The 18,174-nt window shown below is 38.7% G+C and overlaps 1 protein-coding gene across 9 annotated transcripts in view; it reads left to right on the forward strand.

Moving 5' to 3' along the window:
• Window positions 1-1,268: 1,268 nt before the first annotated feature.
• tcf12 (transcription factor 12) overlaps window positions 1,269-18,174 on the forward strand; it is a 122,095-nt gene continuing 105,189 nt past the window's right edge. For 2 of the 9 annotated variants that reach the window (XM_084405275.1, XM_084405274.1), the window contains exons 1-3: window positions 1,351-1,534; window positions 2,458-2,550; window positions 3,513-3,585. In XM_084405275.1, the coding sequence (XP_084261401.1) occupies window positions 2,479-2,550; window positions 3,513-3,585 (145 nt within the window). In that variant the 5' untranslated portion in view covers window positions 1,351-1,534; window positions 2,458-2,478. Of the gene's footprint in view, window positions 1,535-2,403; window positions 2,551-3,512; window positions 3,586-18,174 lie in introns of those variants that run through there. The other 7 variants (XM_084405281.1, XM_084405276.1, XM_084405280.1 and 4 more) reach the window with 7 other exon arrangements.

Raw genomic sequence — 18,174 nt, forward strand, 5'->3', positions numbered from 1 at the left:
TCCAAAAAAAAAACCCCAAAAAACCCAGCTCAACTGTAAGCTGTTTCGGCTTAGTGACAAACTCTGTGCACCTTTTGTTCTGGATATGCAATTGGTCTGACATTCTTTTTGTAGTTTCTTGAAAGTTAAATATCTGTGAATGAACTTGATTAAAATTGGTTAATGTTTGGATGTATGTAATGGCGTAAACAATTTCCCCCTGCTCTCTGTTCTTTATGAAGTAGCCTATACTTTCTAGTTTTACTCAGTATCAATATTTTGGATAGGCATATCAGTGAATATCCCATTATTATTTTGCAATAAATAATAAACACATTGTAATTTAGAGCATACAAACAGCTATCATAATTTATTGTAGTTCAAGTCATGCACTGTTAGTACTGAGGAATCTGCCATTTATTTGCAGTAAGTTGCTGTTTGTTTTACAGCACATTTTCTATAGTGTTTAATTAGGCTACTCTTATTGACAACTCAGAAAGACTGTTTTTTTAATTTAACATATTTACTCAGATTGAATATGTCTCTTCTTCTCACATGTAAACAACAGTATTAAATAGTCAGTTATGATTGGAAAAATTGTATGCAGATTAATTTATTTTTAAAAATGAAAATTAGAATATTAGAGTTATTTAGAGTCTATTTGAGAAAACACACGAGTCCAAAAATTTATAATAACAACAAAAACATACTTTTTATAATTTCTCATATCTTTTTGTTTTTCCATAACTTGTCACATCATAACTTATCATACTTAACACAAACACATATATGCTATGTTTTGCACTTTTATTTATAAGTTTCTTATGTTGTTGCTCTATAGCCTATTCTTGATGTTCCAGAGTCCAGACAGTACTGTATTGTGGCTGACTGTGTTGTTCTTGTGCCTGCTGTGGCACATATAGAATTCCAATTCAGATGATGAAGAATAGAAGAAAAAAAGTGTGGTGATCAAAGTTAGGTCTAGTTATATAAGGTTTGAAAGGGGGAATAGCAATGTCCATATGTCGACATAGTTTTGGAAAAGTGAGCACAAGTTCAAACGGTCTCCTCAGCATGTATGCTGCACTTTTTCCCGCAGAACACTTGACTTAATGCAGCTGGAATTATGTATTCCATGCTTCAAATATACTCAGTTTCTCCTAATACTAATAATACACACACCAAACAAAGCCTACATTTATGTGAAGGGAGTTGTGTGGTAAACCAAACTGATTTTAGGAGGTGCTCCAGTGGTCCTTTACTCCCCTAGCAAGGTTGTATGATTCGCCACACACGATATTCATCCGCACCGTTGAAGAACGCTCAAGTCTACGGCTCTGGTGGAAGGATACAATTTCGAACGTCATTGTTGTGATTCGGTTATCGCCAAGCAAAAATGTCTGCCTAAGGGAAACTCGCAAGTTACATAGTGGATATTTGCCAAATTTAATCGCAAAAGATACCGATTTCATTATCTTTCCGACCCGAAACAAGGAAACCTTCGCCGTCATCGGCACACCCGATCGCCCTAGTTGGAATTTTGACAGCAGAAAAGGTAAAATATTGCACAGACTTTCCGAGGGGTTTTGGACTGGGTGAAAGAAGTTGGAATAGCAGAAAAAACGGGAGCCGATATGAAGGGAACGGGGTCGGCATTCGCTTAAACACTTCAGCTTGACATCGCGCTGTTAATTGTCCGTGTTCAAATTAGTGTTTTGTCAGTGCTTATGGTCGATTTTCGCTTAATCTTTTCATGGTCGCACCATTATTATGAATAGGTAACTGGCAATTTGCAAACAACAACAGCAGCCAGCAGCGTTGTTTGTAAAGTAACCATTCTCCTTTAACACAACAACAACAAAAGTGTGTATCGGCAGATGTTTTGACAGCGCGTGTGCGTTCATTATGAGCTCGTGACTTTTGATAGCTACATTGAGGAATCAAACGCATGCAGTTGAAAAATGATGCTGCGGGTCCATGTGTGTCTGTGTGTGTGTGTGACACCATCGAGTAGCGTCTTTCTCAACATGTCCACGTTTGGTCATCCTATAAACCTTATCAGGCCTGCTCTATTAAATTAAAATATAACCTCTTTTCACCGTGTCACCTCATGTCATGCGCTTGCTATTATTAACAGACAGAAATGCCGTAACCTCGTCTAAAGCTGTCAATAATACGAAGCTGGGGAAATGAGGTCTTGGGACTGTCTTCAGGAGCTTTTTATTACTATTTATTTGAATAACACATAGTAGGGTTTTATTCAAGGACAACCAGGTCCTTTTTGCCAGATTGCCCTGGTACCAAGGTGTTGGAAGAGCGCAAAGTTATGCTAAAGACTGGAGGTGGGGATGTTTAGCAAATGTCAAGCTGCGGATGTTCAGTTCACCGATGTCATTTGCATAAGCTGTGCTGGCTAGCATGAAGCTTCAGCACACATCAGGCTCTCAGATTGAGGGGAATGATGTTTGTGTTTTGTAGATTTAGTAAAGGATCGTAAGGATGAACCCTCAGCAGCGGATTGCCGCTATCGGGACGGATAAGGAGCTGAGTGATCTGCTGGATTTTAGCGCGGTAAGACACTCAGCAATGATTTTACTTCTAACTTTTGCCATTCGTTCAGTCATTCACTTATAATATATGCATGATTAGATATCAAGTATTACTTTTTTTTTATATAGCTAAAGCCTATATGTATATTTTTATTTTTCACCAAATTAAATAAAAATCAACTTTTTACAAGTTTTTGCATATACTTTATATTTATCCGAATCAATATTTAATAAATTAGAAAACAAATCCTTAAAATAAACATGCTTATACTTTAGATGGCAACTTCTTGAATCTGCAATCCTATTACCGTATTTTTCATAAATAAAGTAATTGTTTAAAAATATGAATATGTGAATAAAAAGGAAGTAAACACTGTAACAGGGCAATTTCAGTCATCTGGTAATTTCTTGCGCAATGGTAATCATATTTTTTTTCAAATAAAGACAAGGTAACGCTACTTTTACATACGGCACACAGTGAAAACGATATGAATATGACACAGTGGGCAACTGGATTTAGCACAGCATATTTTAAAATTAAGGACGTCAGTCGCGTCTCCTGTGAAGCTGATCTTCTGTTCGCATTCACTATCTTCGTACGGACCGACCGTCACGCGCAGTAATAACGCGTTTATGCAGGCTACAAATGCACAGCCGATATATCGGCTTTGGGATATATCGGTCGACCACTATACATAATATATATATATATATATATATATATATATATATACATACATACATACATACATACATACACACATACACACACACACACACACACACACACACACACACACACACACACACACACACACACACACACACACACACATCTCCTGGTTATTTGCACATGAATTACATTGCTACTTTGGGATCAATAAAATATTTATATTTAATATTCTATAAAATTCTTTATTCATTAAAACATGAAACACTCTGTGCAATTTTAGTACCACTTCATTTTTATGTGTCTTCCCATAGATGTTTTCTCCACCTGTAAACAGTGGGAAAAACAGGCCGACCACTCTTGGGAGCAGCCAGTTCAGCACATCAGGTAGGACTTCCCGTGGAAATCCTTTAATGAAAGATTGTCTTCCTCTCACACTGTCCAGTCACCTCCTCTTGAATCTCAGTAAAGTCTTGTTGCTGTTGATTATAGGGATGAATTTCATCCCAAGGTGTTTTTGATTTTGATTTGTCTTGATTAATAAGAAGCAGGTAAGAGAGGGGTTCAGTAATGGTCTTTGAAATCAGATACATCCACTGTTATAATTACACTGAAATGAAAGGCACCACTGTTGTGAACTTGTCATGACTGGTAGTTCCGTTTTTTGCTTTTTTTAAATTGCATAGACTCCACATTAAATTCTGACCGTCTTGTGAATGAAAGGTGAAACGCAGTTCTGTCTAAAATTGAAGTTTCTTTTTTTTGTTTGTTTCTTATGAGTGTGATATCTTCTTCAGCCTCCTACACACATTACCTAACTTAGTGCTCAGTTGTTTTAAGCCTTTATAGCGCAGCTAACTTATACATACATACATACATACACACATACATATATATATACATATATATATATATATATATATATATATATATATATATATATATATATATATATATGTATGTATATGTATATGTGTGTGTGTGTATATGCACTACCGTTCACAAGTTTGGGGTCAGTAAGAATTTTTTTTTTTGGGAAAGAAGTTAAAGAAATTAACACTTTTATTCATCAAGGACACATCAAATTGATCAAAAGTGGCAGTAAATACATTTATAATGTTACAAAAGATTCTATTTCAGATAAATTATGTTCTTTTGAACTTTCTATTCATCAAAGAATCCTGAAAAATAAAATGTATGGCGGCTTCCACAGAAATATGAACTGTTTTCAACACTGATAATAATCATAAATGTTTCTTGATCATCAAATCATCATATTAGAATGATTTCTGAAGGATCATGTGACACTGAAGACTGGAGTAATGATGCTGAAAATTCAGCTTTGATCACACTTTACTATATATTCACATAGAAAACAGCTGATTTACATTGGAATAATATTTCACAATTTTTACTGTATTTTTAATCAAATAAACGCAGCTTTGCTGAGCAGAAGAGACTCTTTTAAAAACATTAAAAATCTTAGCGACCCCAAACTTGTGAACGGCAGTGAATACACAGTTAAGCAGACAGATCACTAGTTTTTCTAGATGCATGTGTGTGATAGTCTGTTTATATATATATATATCCTGTCATAGGTGACTAAACGTTGCTGTAAAGATCATCTATTGTCTAATGTGCCGTAGAAGGAGGAAACAATCAAGCATTATTCAATCTCAATGCCTGTTTTATGTAAAGCAACAAAGCAGAGCCCTTGTTACACTCATCTGCTATCGAGGACGCACTTTTAGTGGATTACTGAATAGCAGCACAGCCGAGACTGCAAGATGCTTTTGTAAACCTTTTAATAAATGAAAAGTTTACGTACATGTGATCTTGTAATCAGTCTTTGGCTCTGATGTGCTGTGATGTTTTTTAAGGGATAAAAACATCTCTCGTTTGTTTGTTGCTCCTGACACAACTTACTCAAGACAGCAGTGTTTCAGAGACGGTTTGGAAACGCTGTGGCCCGTCATTTCAAGCACTGTCAGAGATCTGTGTTTGTGAAGCGTCAAGATAGTAGAGAGAAGCCATTTTGCTGTATCCATCTATGTGCTAGATAATTCAGTATAACTTGGCATTCCTGATTATCAGGTGAACTATATCATGTGAAATATACATCTTATTTTTCACGCAATTTGTTAATTGAATGTTTCTGGCTTCCAGTGTCATCCGCTTCCAGTTATTTTTAGCGTTCATATTTAAAGCAAAAATGCATTCTGTGTGAACGGCCCTTAGTAAGTGATTTTTTTTCACACTAAAATCATGTTATAGTGTTCATGTTTTGTTGCTATAACTATAGAAACAGTAAGTATTTTTACGCTTACAAATTGGCCCAGTTCACTTCCATAATAAGTGCCTGTATAAGTGTTAATCAACATTGTGCCACAAATGCTGTTCTGAACTGTGAATATTCCTTTAAATTCTTTATTCTAACGAACTCTACTCTTACTAGCCTGCCTATCCACCTTATTGTTCAATGTGGAAGTAAGCTGTTTTCTGTGAATGTGCGTGACTTTTGATTCATTAGCCGCTATAGAGAAATAGCAAGAAAAGTAACAAAACTGTAAAAATGCTTGTGCTACAAACCAGTGTGTTTATAATCAAGACAATACATTAAAATAATAAGGTAAGAAATAGCAGTTTGCAATATTAAGCAGCATAAGAAGCTGTTTTGTACAGCGTATAACCGTTAGCTCATCTTTTGCAGCGTCTCGCGCATGACACGCCGTTCTAAAACCGCGGCGCTCAAGTTCAAATTAGTTTAACTTTTCAACTTTTAAAAAACGCATCTCAAGACCTTGCGCTATTTCCCCGTTCCACTGCCCGCGCTTGCGTGGCCGTCTAGCGCGTTTACGTAGAAAATCAATGGAAAAGTAGCTCATTGGAATGGAAAAACTCTTTATCGTGTAAAGTTATATCCAGGTTTCATTGTAACTGCCTTGCTGTAACCTCTTAAAAAAGCAAAACAAAATGTTTAATAATTTGTATGGAAATCAGCATTGTGACATCAATTATGTCAATTAAGCTCAACTTGTGTTGAACCCGTATTGACTATTCCTTTGAAATGTCCATATCAGTAATTGGCATAATAGATTTTGATAGTGTAAATGTGCAGTAAGGGTTCGGTCATGTTTCTCGCTAATCTGTGAGACCTTTGTAAAGAGCAGCCCTTGTGTGGGAATGCTGTGATATGCCCTCTGTTTCATCCACAGCTCGGAGAGGCATGTATCACCTGTCTGATAACAAAATTCTCTTTTGTTGTCTCCAACACTGTTATTTCTCATGTCGTAGCCGCTGTGTAATACAGGCATGCTGCATTGTGCAAAGATAAATGTCCTTTGCTTTTTCCAGAAAAATAGCTGTTGAAACAGACCCACCAAGAAGCATTTAAAACAATAGTGGAATAGTGCCATCTGAGGATATTTCTGCAAACACAACTCTTCCTCTGTTAGACCTCACCCAGCGCCTCTTCATGTGGGAGGCAAAACATCAACTAATTGCAGGTCAAATCAGTTCATAAATTGTATTAAATAGTTGCAAATATATTAGATTAGATTAGATTAGATTCAACTTTATTGTCATTACACAAGTACAGGTACAAGGCAACGAAATGCAGTTTAGGTCTAACCAGAAGTGCAATAGCAGCAAGTGCAGGATATACAGTGGTTCATAAGTGCAGAACATGGATATGTACTGAATAAATATAGAGTTGAATACTATTATAAACAAAAATTTACAGATAGATTGTCCTATGAATATAATATACAGATAACTATTACTGTGAACAGAATTTACAGCTAGATATGTACTGAATATAATAATATACAGATGGCTATTACTATAAACAGAATGTTTACAGATAGATATGTACTGAATATAATATACAGATGGCTGTTACTATAAACATAATTTTACAGATAGATATGTACTATGAATATATATACAGATGGCTGTTACTATAAACAGAATGTGAGCATAATATACAGATGGATATTACTATAAACAGAATTTTACAAATAGATATATGTATAAGTTAGGCTAATGAGCAGTATAACAATGGATTTAAAGTAGTGCAAATAAAGTTTGGACAGAAGCTATCCGAGTGAGTGCAGTGGAAAGTAATTGCATATTACAGTTAGGGTACGATATTGCAATGTATATATAACAGTCGGTACTGTAAATAAACAGTCGGCAGTGCAAATGAGCATATTCCAGTCAAGGTAGTAGTGCAAGATGCATATGTAAACAGTTGTTACTGTAATAACAGTCAGCAGTGCAAATGAACATTATAGTATTGCAAATAACAAAATGGAGGCAGGTGTGAGGAGGGAGAGGAGAGTCAATCAGTATATGAGGGGAGTGGGATCAATGAGGGTTAGAGTTTAATAAAGAGACAGCTCTGGGGAAAAAACTGTTCTTTAGTCTGCTGGTCCTGGTCCGGAGGCACCTGAAACGCCTGCCGGAAGGCAGGAGAGAAAACAGTCTGTGGGCTGGGTGAGAGGAGTCCTTAAGGATGCTGCGAGCTCGATGCAGACAGCGTTTCCTCTGGATGTGCTCGATGGCAGGTAGTGGAGTCCCAGTGATGCGCTGGGCGGTTTTCACCACCCGCTGCAGTGCCTTGCGCTCTGCAACAGAACAGCTCCCATACCACACTGTAGCACAGTTGGTCAGGATGCTTTCTATTGCACAGCGATAGAAGTTCACCAGGATAGTGGAGGAAAGCTGATTCTTCCTCAGTGTCCTCAGGAAGAAGAGGCGCTGGTGAGCCTTCTTGACCAGGCTGGAGGTGTTGGTTGTCCAGGTCATGTCCGCCGAGATGTGGGTCCCCAGGAACTTGAAACTGGAGACACGCTCAACAGCCATTCCATTGATGTGGATGGTGTCGTGTGTGCCTCTTGACACTTTCCTGAAGTCCACGATGAGCTCCTTCGTTTTGGTGGTGTTGAGGAGCTGGTTATTTTCGGTGCACCATGTGGCCAGGTGCTTGATCTCCTCCCTATAGGCAGTCTCATCGTTGTTGCTGATGAGACCAATCACCGTAGTGTCGTCCGCAAACTTGACGATGGAATTAGATCCGTACACAGGCTTGCAGTCGGAGGTGAAGAGGGAGTAGAGGAACGGGCTTAGCACACAGCCCTGTGGTACACCAGTGTTGAGTGTGATGGATGTGGAGCAGTTGGAGCCTGATCGAACATTCTGGGGTCTGTTGGTCAAGAAGTCCAAAATCCAGTTGCACATGGAGGTGTTGAAGCCCAGGTCTCCAAGTTTGGCTATTAACTTAGTTGGGATGACAGTGTTGAATGCTGAGCTGAAGTCAACAAACAGCATGCGTGCATAAGTGTTCTTATTGTCCAGATGTGTGAGCACAGAGTGCAGTGCCATGGAGACTGCATCCTCTGTGCTCCTATTGCTACGGTAGGCAAACTGGTGTGAGTCCAATGTGGATGGTAGAGAGTCTTTTAGGTGTGCCAGGACCAGCCGCTCAAAGCACTTCATTACGATGGGTGTGAGTGCTACAGGGCGGTAGTCATTAAGGCACTTCGGGCTGGAGTGTTTTGGCACTGGCACAATGGAAGTGCATTTAAAGCATGTTGGTACAGTTGCTTGGGCAAGAGACAGGTTGAAAATGTCTGTAAAAACCCCAGCGAGCTGCTCCGCACATGCCCTGAGTACGCGTCCAGGGATGTTGTCTGGTCCAGCAGCCTTGTGCGCGCTGATCCTGCTCAGTGCATTGCAGACATCTGTGGAGGAGAGTGTGATCGGTGGGTGGTCAGCTGAGGATTTGAGCTTGGTGGCAGTTTCTCTGTTGTCTCTTTCAAAGCGAGCATAAAAGTCATTTAGCTCGTTCAGGAAGTTGACATCAGTGGCTGCGGGGGTGGAGTGAGAGGGTTTGTAGTCACTGATGGCCTGAATGCCCTGCCACATGCGCCGAGGGTCAGCGTTGGAAAAGTGTCCCTCTATCTTAAGCTTGTAGCAGTGCTTGGCCTCTTTGATGCCCCTTTTCAGATTTGCTCTGGATGTGCTATAGGCTTGTGCATCTCCTGATCTGAAGGCAGTATTGCGTGTCTTCAATAGGAGTCGCACTTCCCTGTTCATCCATGGCTTCTGATTTGGGTATGTGGTGATCTGCTTCTGGGTTGTAACACTGTCAATGGTGGTATTAATGTAATCCAGTACAGAGGAGGTGTAGCAGTCAATGTCCGTGTGAGAGCCACTGGTGGCTTGAGAAGCAAACATACTCCAGTCTGTGTGTAGAAACCTTTCCTGGAGTGAGAAATCTGCCCCCGCAGGCCACACCTTGATGGTCTTCACTGATGGCTTCACGCGATTGATCAGAGGTGCATATTTGGGGGTGAGGAACAAAGAAAGGTGATCTGACTGTCCCAAGTGGGGGAGGGGTGTCGCGACGTAAGCTTCAGCCATGTTTGTGTAAACATGGTCTAAGGTTTTGTTTCCTCTGGTGTGACAGGAAACATGCTGGTGAAATTTCGGTAGCACTGACTTTAAGTTTGAATGATTAAAATCACCCGCAACAATAAACGCAGCTTCCGGGTGAACGGTCTGTTGTTTACTGATGGCTGCGTGAAGTTCTTTCATAGCAAACTTGGCATCAGCATCCGGGGGAATATAGGCTGCAGTTATAATAGTGGAAGTGAACTCCCGCGGTAGATAAAACGGTCTACATTTAACCATGAGAAACTCAAGGTTAGCTGAACAATGTCTCCCAACAATAGCAGAGTTTGTGCACCAAGCTTTGTTAATGTAAATGCACAATCCACCACCTCTGGTCTTACCGGAGCCATGTAATGTTCTATCCGCCCGGAATGTATGGCGTCCCGCTAGCTCAATAGCGTTGTCCGGTATTCCGCTGTTTAACCATGTTTCCGTGAAAATTAGAACATTACAGTTCAAAAGTCTCTTGCTGTATGTGATGTTGAGTCGAATCTCCTCCATTTTGTTCAACAGCGACCGTACATTGGCAAGGAAAATGCTGGGTAAAGAGAGCCGGTGTGGTGTTAGCTTTAGCTTAGCTCTTAGTCCTCCGCGCTTCCCCCGCCTTTGTTTACGATCTCGCCGGCGCCTGCGAGCACTTCCGCCCGGCCGGGCAGAGTGCATAGCCTCGGGTGATCTGGCGATCTCAGGAAGGAGTCGAAGGTTGTCCATAAAACTGTCGGAAATTCGCAAACCAATATCCAAAAGCTCACCTTGGGTGTACGATGTTAAGGCACAACTGTTCTGGACGAACAGACCCGAAATGAGCAAGAAAAATACTGCTAAATTACAGAATCTGGAGAGACCGCGAGCCTCGCGATGTACTCGCGCCGCCATCTTGGATCTATTAGTAAATATATATAGTAAATATATATACTACCATTCAAAGGTTTGGGGTCAGTACAATAAAATAAAAAAAATTAATACTTTTATTCAGCGAGGACACATTAAATTGGTTACAATTGACAGTAAAGATGTTTATAATGTTACAAAATATTTGTACTTCAAATAAATGCTGTTCTTTTGAACTTTCTGTTCATCAAAGAATCCTGAAAAAAGCTATTATGGTTTACAAAAAAAAGAACAACTGCACATTTGTTTTCAACATCGTTGGTCATAAGAAATGTTTCTTGAGCAGCAAATCTACATATTAGAATAATTTCTGAAGGATCACGCGACACTGAAGACTGGATTAATGCTGAAAAATCTAAAAGCTAAAATATATTAAAACAGTTATTTTCAATTGCAATAATATTTCACATTATTATAATCCGAATTCTTTACTTCTTCTTTAAAATAAGTTGTCAATTAAAAATGAGAGAAAAATTCTGAATGCATTTGTTTATTTATGTTTTAGATTCCCAGATAGTTTTTCTTCCCGCTGCTGTCTGGAGTTTGGCTTGGCTTTGAGCTTTTGAACTTGTACCTGAAGTCATCCTCGGAGAGTGAGCCGAGAGCAGACCTCAGACATCACTCCCCTTATTGTCTGTGGATTAGTAAAAGGCTTTATCTGCTGATTAATAATTAATGAGAGGGGAAGAATCTGTATGATTAGCATTCGCAGTTTTATATCCTCTCCGTAAAAAGTCTCTGAACTCCGAAAGAGCCTCAAATATTAAGATAATTTCAGGCAAGAAAAATAAAACTGTATAATGAAGATATTAAAGGTGACAAAACCTCACTTGAGCACAGCTTATCATCAAAGGCTCCTCCGCGGATTTGTGAGTTTTGTTTAAAACAATGACGGGAGTCTCTCCCGTTTAAGCATGCGTTTGTTTCAGAATGGATTATTATTACAAATACGTTTCACATCTATAACCACCAAACGGGCTTTCAGTAGTTTCTGGTTAAGAAACAAACCTGTTATGTTTCTGAACTCCGGAAGGCATTGTCTCCTGAGACTCCCTCAGCTAGCTTCTGTTTTTGATGTTTCTATATTCATATCTCTCTTTTTATTTTTTATTATTCATTTTAATCCACCCTTGCACTTTCAGAAACATTTAGTCTTAACACCAAGCTTGCTGGATTTAACGGAAACTGTTTCAACATTTTTCTGACGTGTAGGAAATCTGACATTATATCAACGGTGGGAATTTTTTTTATTATTATGCAAAAACAACTTATTGTTGTGCTCTTTAAAAAACCATAGTGTGTTTAAATAAAGGACCCTTTCTCTCTGACAGGAGGCTGTTTATTTTTAGCTAACCTGCTGCTTGCTCTGTGAACCATTGGGCCACGTTGCACATGTGATGCCGTCAGCTTCCTCTGGCAGGGAGAATTCTGGGAGGGTTTTTGGACATCTCTTTTATGTACCTCAGGTCACCTCATGGCTTGGTTATGGAAGATCATGCTGTTGCCATAGCGATCAAGGCCCTTTTGAAGGCAGGTTACTTGGCACGGCATGCGCATCTTTTCCAGCGTTTCAGCAAATCTCCCCCCAACAGCGGATTTGTTGGTGTTTTTGGTGATTGATTTGGATTTTAGAGGGGGGGAAAACAACAACTTTGATGTGAGTTCAAAGAATGGAAATTAAACTAGGGCATATTTAGATTATGGTTATTCTTTCAATATATTTGAAAAAGCTGAGTTTATTCTGGCTGTGATAAATAAATAAGTGTCTTGTGGAGGACAGCTGTGTTTGAAACAAGGAAGAGATGCTGTAAACTTTCACATCTGTTCTGGAGCAGTTTGCTGGATGTCTCAGGTGTGTCATTGTAAGTGACAACGGGAAAACAACACACAGGATCTCGGGTTTCCAAGAAATCGGGTTTCTTTTCTGCTTTGTGACGAGTAAAAAATACGATTTTTTAATTAACATTTGTAAGTCCCTTCATGCTTTCATGGTTATCCAGAAGCAATAGTAAGTTCTGTTAAAGATTCTCTGTGGTTTTCGACTAACCTTAGATGCCTGGAAAACCAGCTAAAGTCACTTAGGCCATTTGATTCGCCAATTCTTTTGGGAATTTTTGGGGAGTTCGGGGCCAACGAATTGCTAGAAGTAATTACAAGTAAAGTATACATTAAAACAGCATGCAGCCTTCAACATTTTTTAATTAAGTAAATGCTGCTGTAAAAAGGTCAAGTGAAAAGGTAGTAATACAATTAAGAACAAAGAACAAGTGGCAGGTCTAATAATCTGCCTTTACACTATTAAATGTGTATCATTTTATCCCCCCTCCCCCCTCCCCCTGTCTGTTAGTGGAACAGACCATCCATAGTGGAAAAATATATATACCAAAATGTATTTGAAATACATTTATTTTATGCTAAGTATACTACAAATACATTTACATGTATGTATTTTATAATAAATAGCCTGCAATTGGACTTTTGGTTTACTAAATTGGTATACTTAAAATGATACAAACAATTTTGTACATAATGCACTTTAGTTATCCAGAAATAGTGCTGAGGTTCAACTAAATGTTTATTTAAGTATATTTGAATGTGCTAAAGTGTAACTATTTCAAGTATACTTTAAATATCTTGCATTTAAAGACAGATATTATACAGCGATCGTACTATCCGTACTAATAGTGATATTAAACATTTTAGGCTCAATATTAAGAAATGTGCATTGTGCAGAAAAGAAGTACTCCAAATAAAGTTTAATTATAATATTTACATCAGTAAGTCTCAAGCGATATTCGTACTATACTTAGTATGAAATAAATGTATTTTAAATACATTTTGGTATAGGTTTTTTTCACTAGGGATGTCAGTCATTGTGGTTTTGGATTAAAACCTGCATTTAAATACTGTTGATACTCCCGAAACTTTGTAGTGTGTGTACTTAGCAGCATGAAAAATCAAACTTCTATTCAAATTGTGAATGAGCTGCATACTGAAAGCTAGTCAATAGCACTTCCTTCATAATCACTGAAGCTGTAAATCACCTCAGTTTAGCGTGAGCTCAATAATCGAGTTCTGCACTCTTGTGAAAACTCCTATTAAAATCAGTGAATCTTTCTACATTGCACATTCAGTCTCTTATTTACATTGTGTTTATACTTTGTTGCCGGTTCTAATGAAATGATTCACAAGCACTCAGTCGATAAGCTCACGCTGAACAAAATCTCTGGCATTTTGAGTGGTGTTGAGCAAGTTCTGAATAACTTCAACACTTTGATTGCATTCATCTGCTCATCAAGTTGTAAATAAAAATGCATTAATGCTTTTCACAGGGCGTGTTTTTTAGCAGCCATAATGGGTACTGGATTGTTTTGCTGTGTTCTGGTACCGATAAAATGCTGGTATAGTTAATTTTTTTACATTTTAGTACCAACTTGGTGAAGTACCGTTTTTTTTGACAACACTAGTAGTACATTAAATATTTGCGCAAAGTTTGTTTCCTGTTGCCTCAAATTTTTTGTAATAATTCAGGCAATGTTTTGATGGTCACAGCTAGCAGCAGACGGGTGGTTGGAGGGGAGCCGTTGAAACATGTTTGGCTATTGTCCTCAAAGTGGAAAAGGAAAGTCATTTCCGAGGAAGAGCAAGTTATTGCATTTTTAATTACGATTATGTATACAAACATTTTTTCATTATTTGTCTTTTTCCTTTTTGTGTGTTAGTAAATGCATGTTGACAGTCGTGGCTGCATCCACCAGTGATTTAGCCTCAGGCCGAACTCGCACTAATGTCAGTGTTCTAGCAGCAGTTGAGCTGATGCTGAGAGTCTTAGCGGAAGACATCCTTAACCGTACCCTTCCCGTCTTCTTTCATCATCTTCGACAGATGCGGAAAACTCATAATAGCCTATTTATGGCGATAGCAAATTAAAAGGCTTGCACTTCAACAACTGTTATAGTCAGCAAGAGGCCAGGTTGTGAAATTCTGAACCGCTGTTTTATTTGGGCAGAGATGAGTAACTGTGAAAGGGGGTTTTGATATTGAGAGTTGGAGGGGGAAATCCCTGGAGTTATTAATCCCTGTCGGAGCTGAAGGGCTGTGGGCGGAGCCACATCATCCTTTCTTTATGAGAGATCAACTTTCCATCACATTCCAATTTCATTACATATCTGACCCAAGTCCTTCTGTATGTGGAAACAAGATTAGGGTGCTGCGAGCTTAAACCGTACCTCAGAATTCAATTTTAAAGTATTCGCCCAGGACTCACGGAGGCACCAGAAACATTTTGCAGGTGCATCCATAATGTCTCCCAGCATGCCCATCAGTACTAATCAAAACAGCAGTTATTTCAGAATCATGATGCTTGTCCATGATATGAATCATTGGTTATCTCATTATCTTTTTTCTTTTCATTCTTTGTCACTCATTCAATTATATATGTCTAGTACAGTCTAAGAACTTAAATTATCATGTGCTGAATTTTTACACTTTTAAAATATTTAAAAGTTGTTAAATATGCCTTATGAATTATGTAAATGTAAATAAAAAATTGAAGTAGATCTGAATAACTACATTTAGTACCATGACAAATATGGGCGATGGGACCAAATTCTTATTTCACGATATGAGAAATTTTATTTCACAGCAATGATATACATCACGAGAGTTATTTGATCTAATTCCTCTTATTAAAAAGCAAATTACAAACAAAAGACAAATACAATGTAACAAAAAATTTGTTTCATGTGCAATAGGTTTATTTAACATGTAGTTAGAATTAGTACAGAAATGTAATAATCAAATGTAAAAAAAATAAATATTGCATAGTCTTCACTGTATAAATTAAATAGAAATGAATTCTTATTAAAGCTGATAAAAATGTATTCAGTCAAGAGCAGTAAGTTATTTTTTCTTTTGTTTGGTTCACATTAATGATACAGAGCAGGAGGTAGGTATATTACGTTGCTGTTACTTTAAGTTTACTTTACCAAACTTAAATGAATATATATTTACATACACACTATAGCTAAATCTCTAACGATAGACATTTTATCCCTTGGTAACGATATATATCGTCTTACCGCCCAGCCCTACCAACAAGTTAAGGTAACTCAAATCATCTAAGAAATAAACGTTTTTTTTTTTTTTTTGTGGAAGAGTTAACTGTTGAATTTTTTGCCATTTATTTTGCTCTGACCAATTCGAGCATATTCATTCCAAGTCAGATCCAGAGATTTTAAGGTAGTATAGTATTTTAAAAGCCACTGAATCTTTAGAGTGTATGCTCTAAATTGCCAAGTTTTTGTTCTTTTAACCCCACAAACCTGTTCTGAGGGTCATCTTGCTGTGATGCCCCAACAGCCTGCAGCCGTTCACACTCCGCCTGGCCCCGGTGCGCACCAGCAGGACTGTTTCTGAGAGTGAGCAGACTTCAACTGGGAATAAGAGAGCAGATATTTGGCATGAGTGGGTGCATAATGACCTTTTTGATCTCTCAGTGTCCCTGTGGTTTTCTGAGCTCTCCGAGGAGATGGCACAGCGCGGACCGTAAGAACTGGCCCATTTGGTCCACTCAGCATGATCCACAGGGATTGAAGTTATGTGTCCTCTTTGAATATAAAAGAAACCTTATTAAAATTGAGAGAGTATCAGATCTTTTTTGTCTATTTAATTTCAGACTGGTGGCAAAGCAGTTAGATGTTGAGCTGTGATGCTCATGCAGTTAATGCAAAATTACTTTCTAGTAATCTATTCTATTATTATTTTTATTTTAAAAAAAAAGGAAAACATTTTTTCATTAAATGTTTTTGTTTTATATATATATATAGAGAGAGAGAGAGAGAAATAGTCCTTATAATGGAAATGTCCTTCCAAACCTGTATGAACATAAAAATATTTTGAGAAATATTTTTTCTTCATACAAATGGTCGTCAGTGGTCACCTAAACTGTTTGGCTGCCAACATTCTTCAAATGATCTTTTCTGTTCTGCAGAAGAAAGACAGTCATACAGGTTTGCAACGGCATGAGGGTGAGTAAATCATTTTAGTTTTTTTGTGAACTATCCCTTTCAAAAAACGATATTTATGACTGTCCGCACCATTACTCAGATAGTTCTGTATAAATAGATTTGATCAATCTCTCAAACATGTCACATATGCCTTCTGTATCCCTGTCGTTCAGAGTGCAGAAGGCTTCTGTTGTGTTCAAGGCTGCTATCTATCTATCTCCTCTGTTCATTAAACATCACTTCTCCATCCCTCGCATGTTCACTGAAAAACTTTCACCACTTTGAGCGATAAGAGCCAGATTCGAGCGGTTCGGCCGGGTCCAGCCCTGCTGCGCAGGTGGTGAAGTGGGCCAAAATAAGATGCTCCTTCGCGCTGACTCGCACTCGGCCAATAAACAACTAGTTCGTCATGTAAAGAACATAGCGCTGTTGATGGGGTCACCAATATACACTCCAAACTCGCTGCGTGTGACGGGCAGAGTCAGCGAACGAGTACTGGGCTGTACGTGACCCGTGCCCTGATGCTTCTATCAGGATTTCCATTTTAGATACACAAAACGCTGATGGCAAGAACATTGTAGTGTGGGTCCTAATCCTCTGTAGTAGCCAGCTCAGCCTCCCTCTATGTATAGATTGAGTCGCGAGCACATTTGCACTTAACGTGGCCTGGTATTTTTAGGACTGGAGTCTGAAATGATTTTTTTCCTCCTCTCTATCCTACTGTGCAAAATACCAATCAAATTGAAGTTCAATCTCTTCTCTTGAAAAAGACTTGAGGATTAGTGTGTACCACTGATTTGTTCCTCGTTTTTAATTTGTCTTTTGAAGGATTTGGAGTAATAAATTAAAGATGATGTACTCCGGCTAAAGCTTCTGCAAAGCTCTCCGATTTGCATTGTGGAGCCTTGTGCTTGTTTGCTACCATGGTAATTACTGTGATGACATTGTTCTCCTTTAATGTATGAAAATTGTCACATTTACAAGTCCTAGTGTCAAATCGAATGAACTATAATAATGTTAGTCTGTTTGTGGATTTCTGCTTTAGCCTTATTTCGGGCTGTACTTCGAAACCGACGCTTGATTCGGCTTCAAAAGCCACGGCTTCCAGTCATAATGATGATAAATGCTCCATGTGTTCGTGGTTGTCGGGGAAAGATTGTGATAGTAGGCCGAGTCGCTCTTGGCAGTGTTGAGACACTTCTCTTTACCTTGCGATTAAGTGTCAGTGTGTTTTCCCCCCGCCCAGGGCCAGAGAGAGTTAATCGATAGAAAGCTAGCATGTGTTATGTAGCCCGTGTCATTTTGGCTCGGTTCTCCCAGTGACAGATGGGATCTCTGAGGGCAGCGGTCATAAGCTCCTATTGGCTATCAATCAGTTTATTACATCATTAATATTGCGCTGTCGTTTCCTTTTACTCCTCTTCATGGGAGGATAAGTGTTTTTCTTTATGTCGGAACACCCTTGACTCTGTCCTGCCATTAAGAAGGATGACCAGGGATGGTGGTTTTCTTGTGGAAGACAGAAGAGGTATGAGGCCGCTCTTCTGGTTTGGCCGTGCTGTCTGTTAGGCTTGGCCGCTGTGCGTGAGCTCCCCTGTCCTGCCAGCCCTAGCAGAACCCT

This window comes from Rutilus rutilus (assembly GCF_951802725.1).
Source record: "Rutilus rutilus genome assembly, chromosome: 3".
Classification (NCBI taxonomy): domain Eukaryota; kingdom Metazoa; phylum Chordata; class Actinopteri; order Cypriniformes; family Leuciscidae; genus Rutilus; species Rutilus rutilus.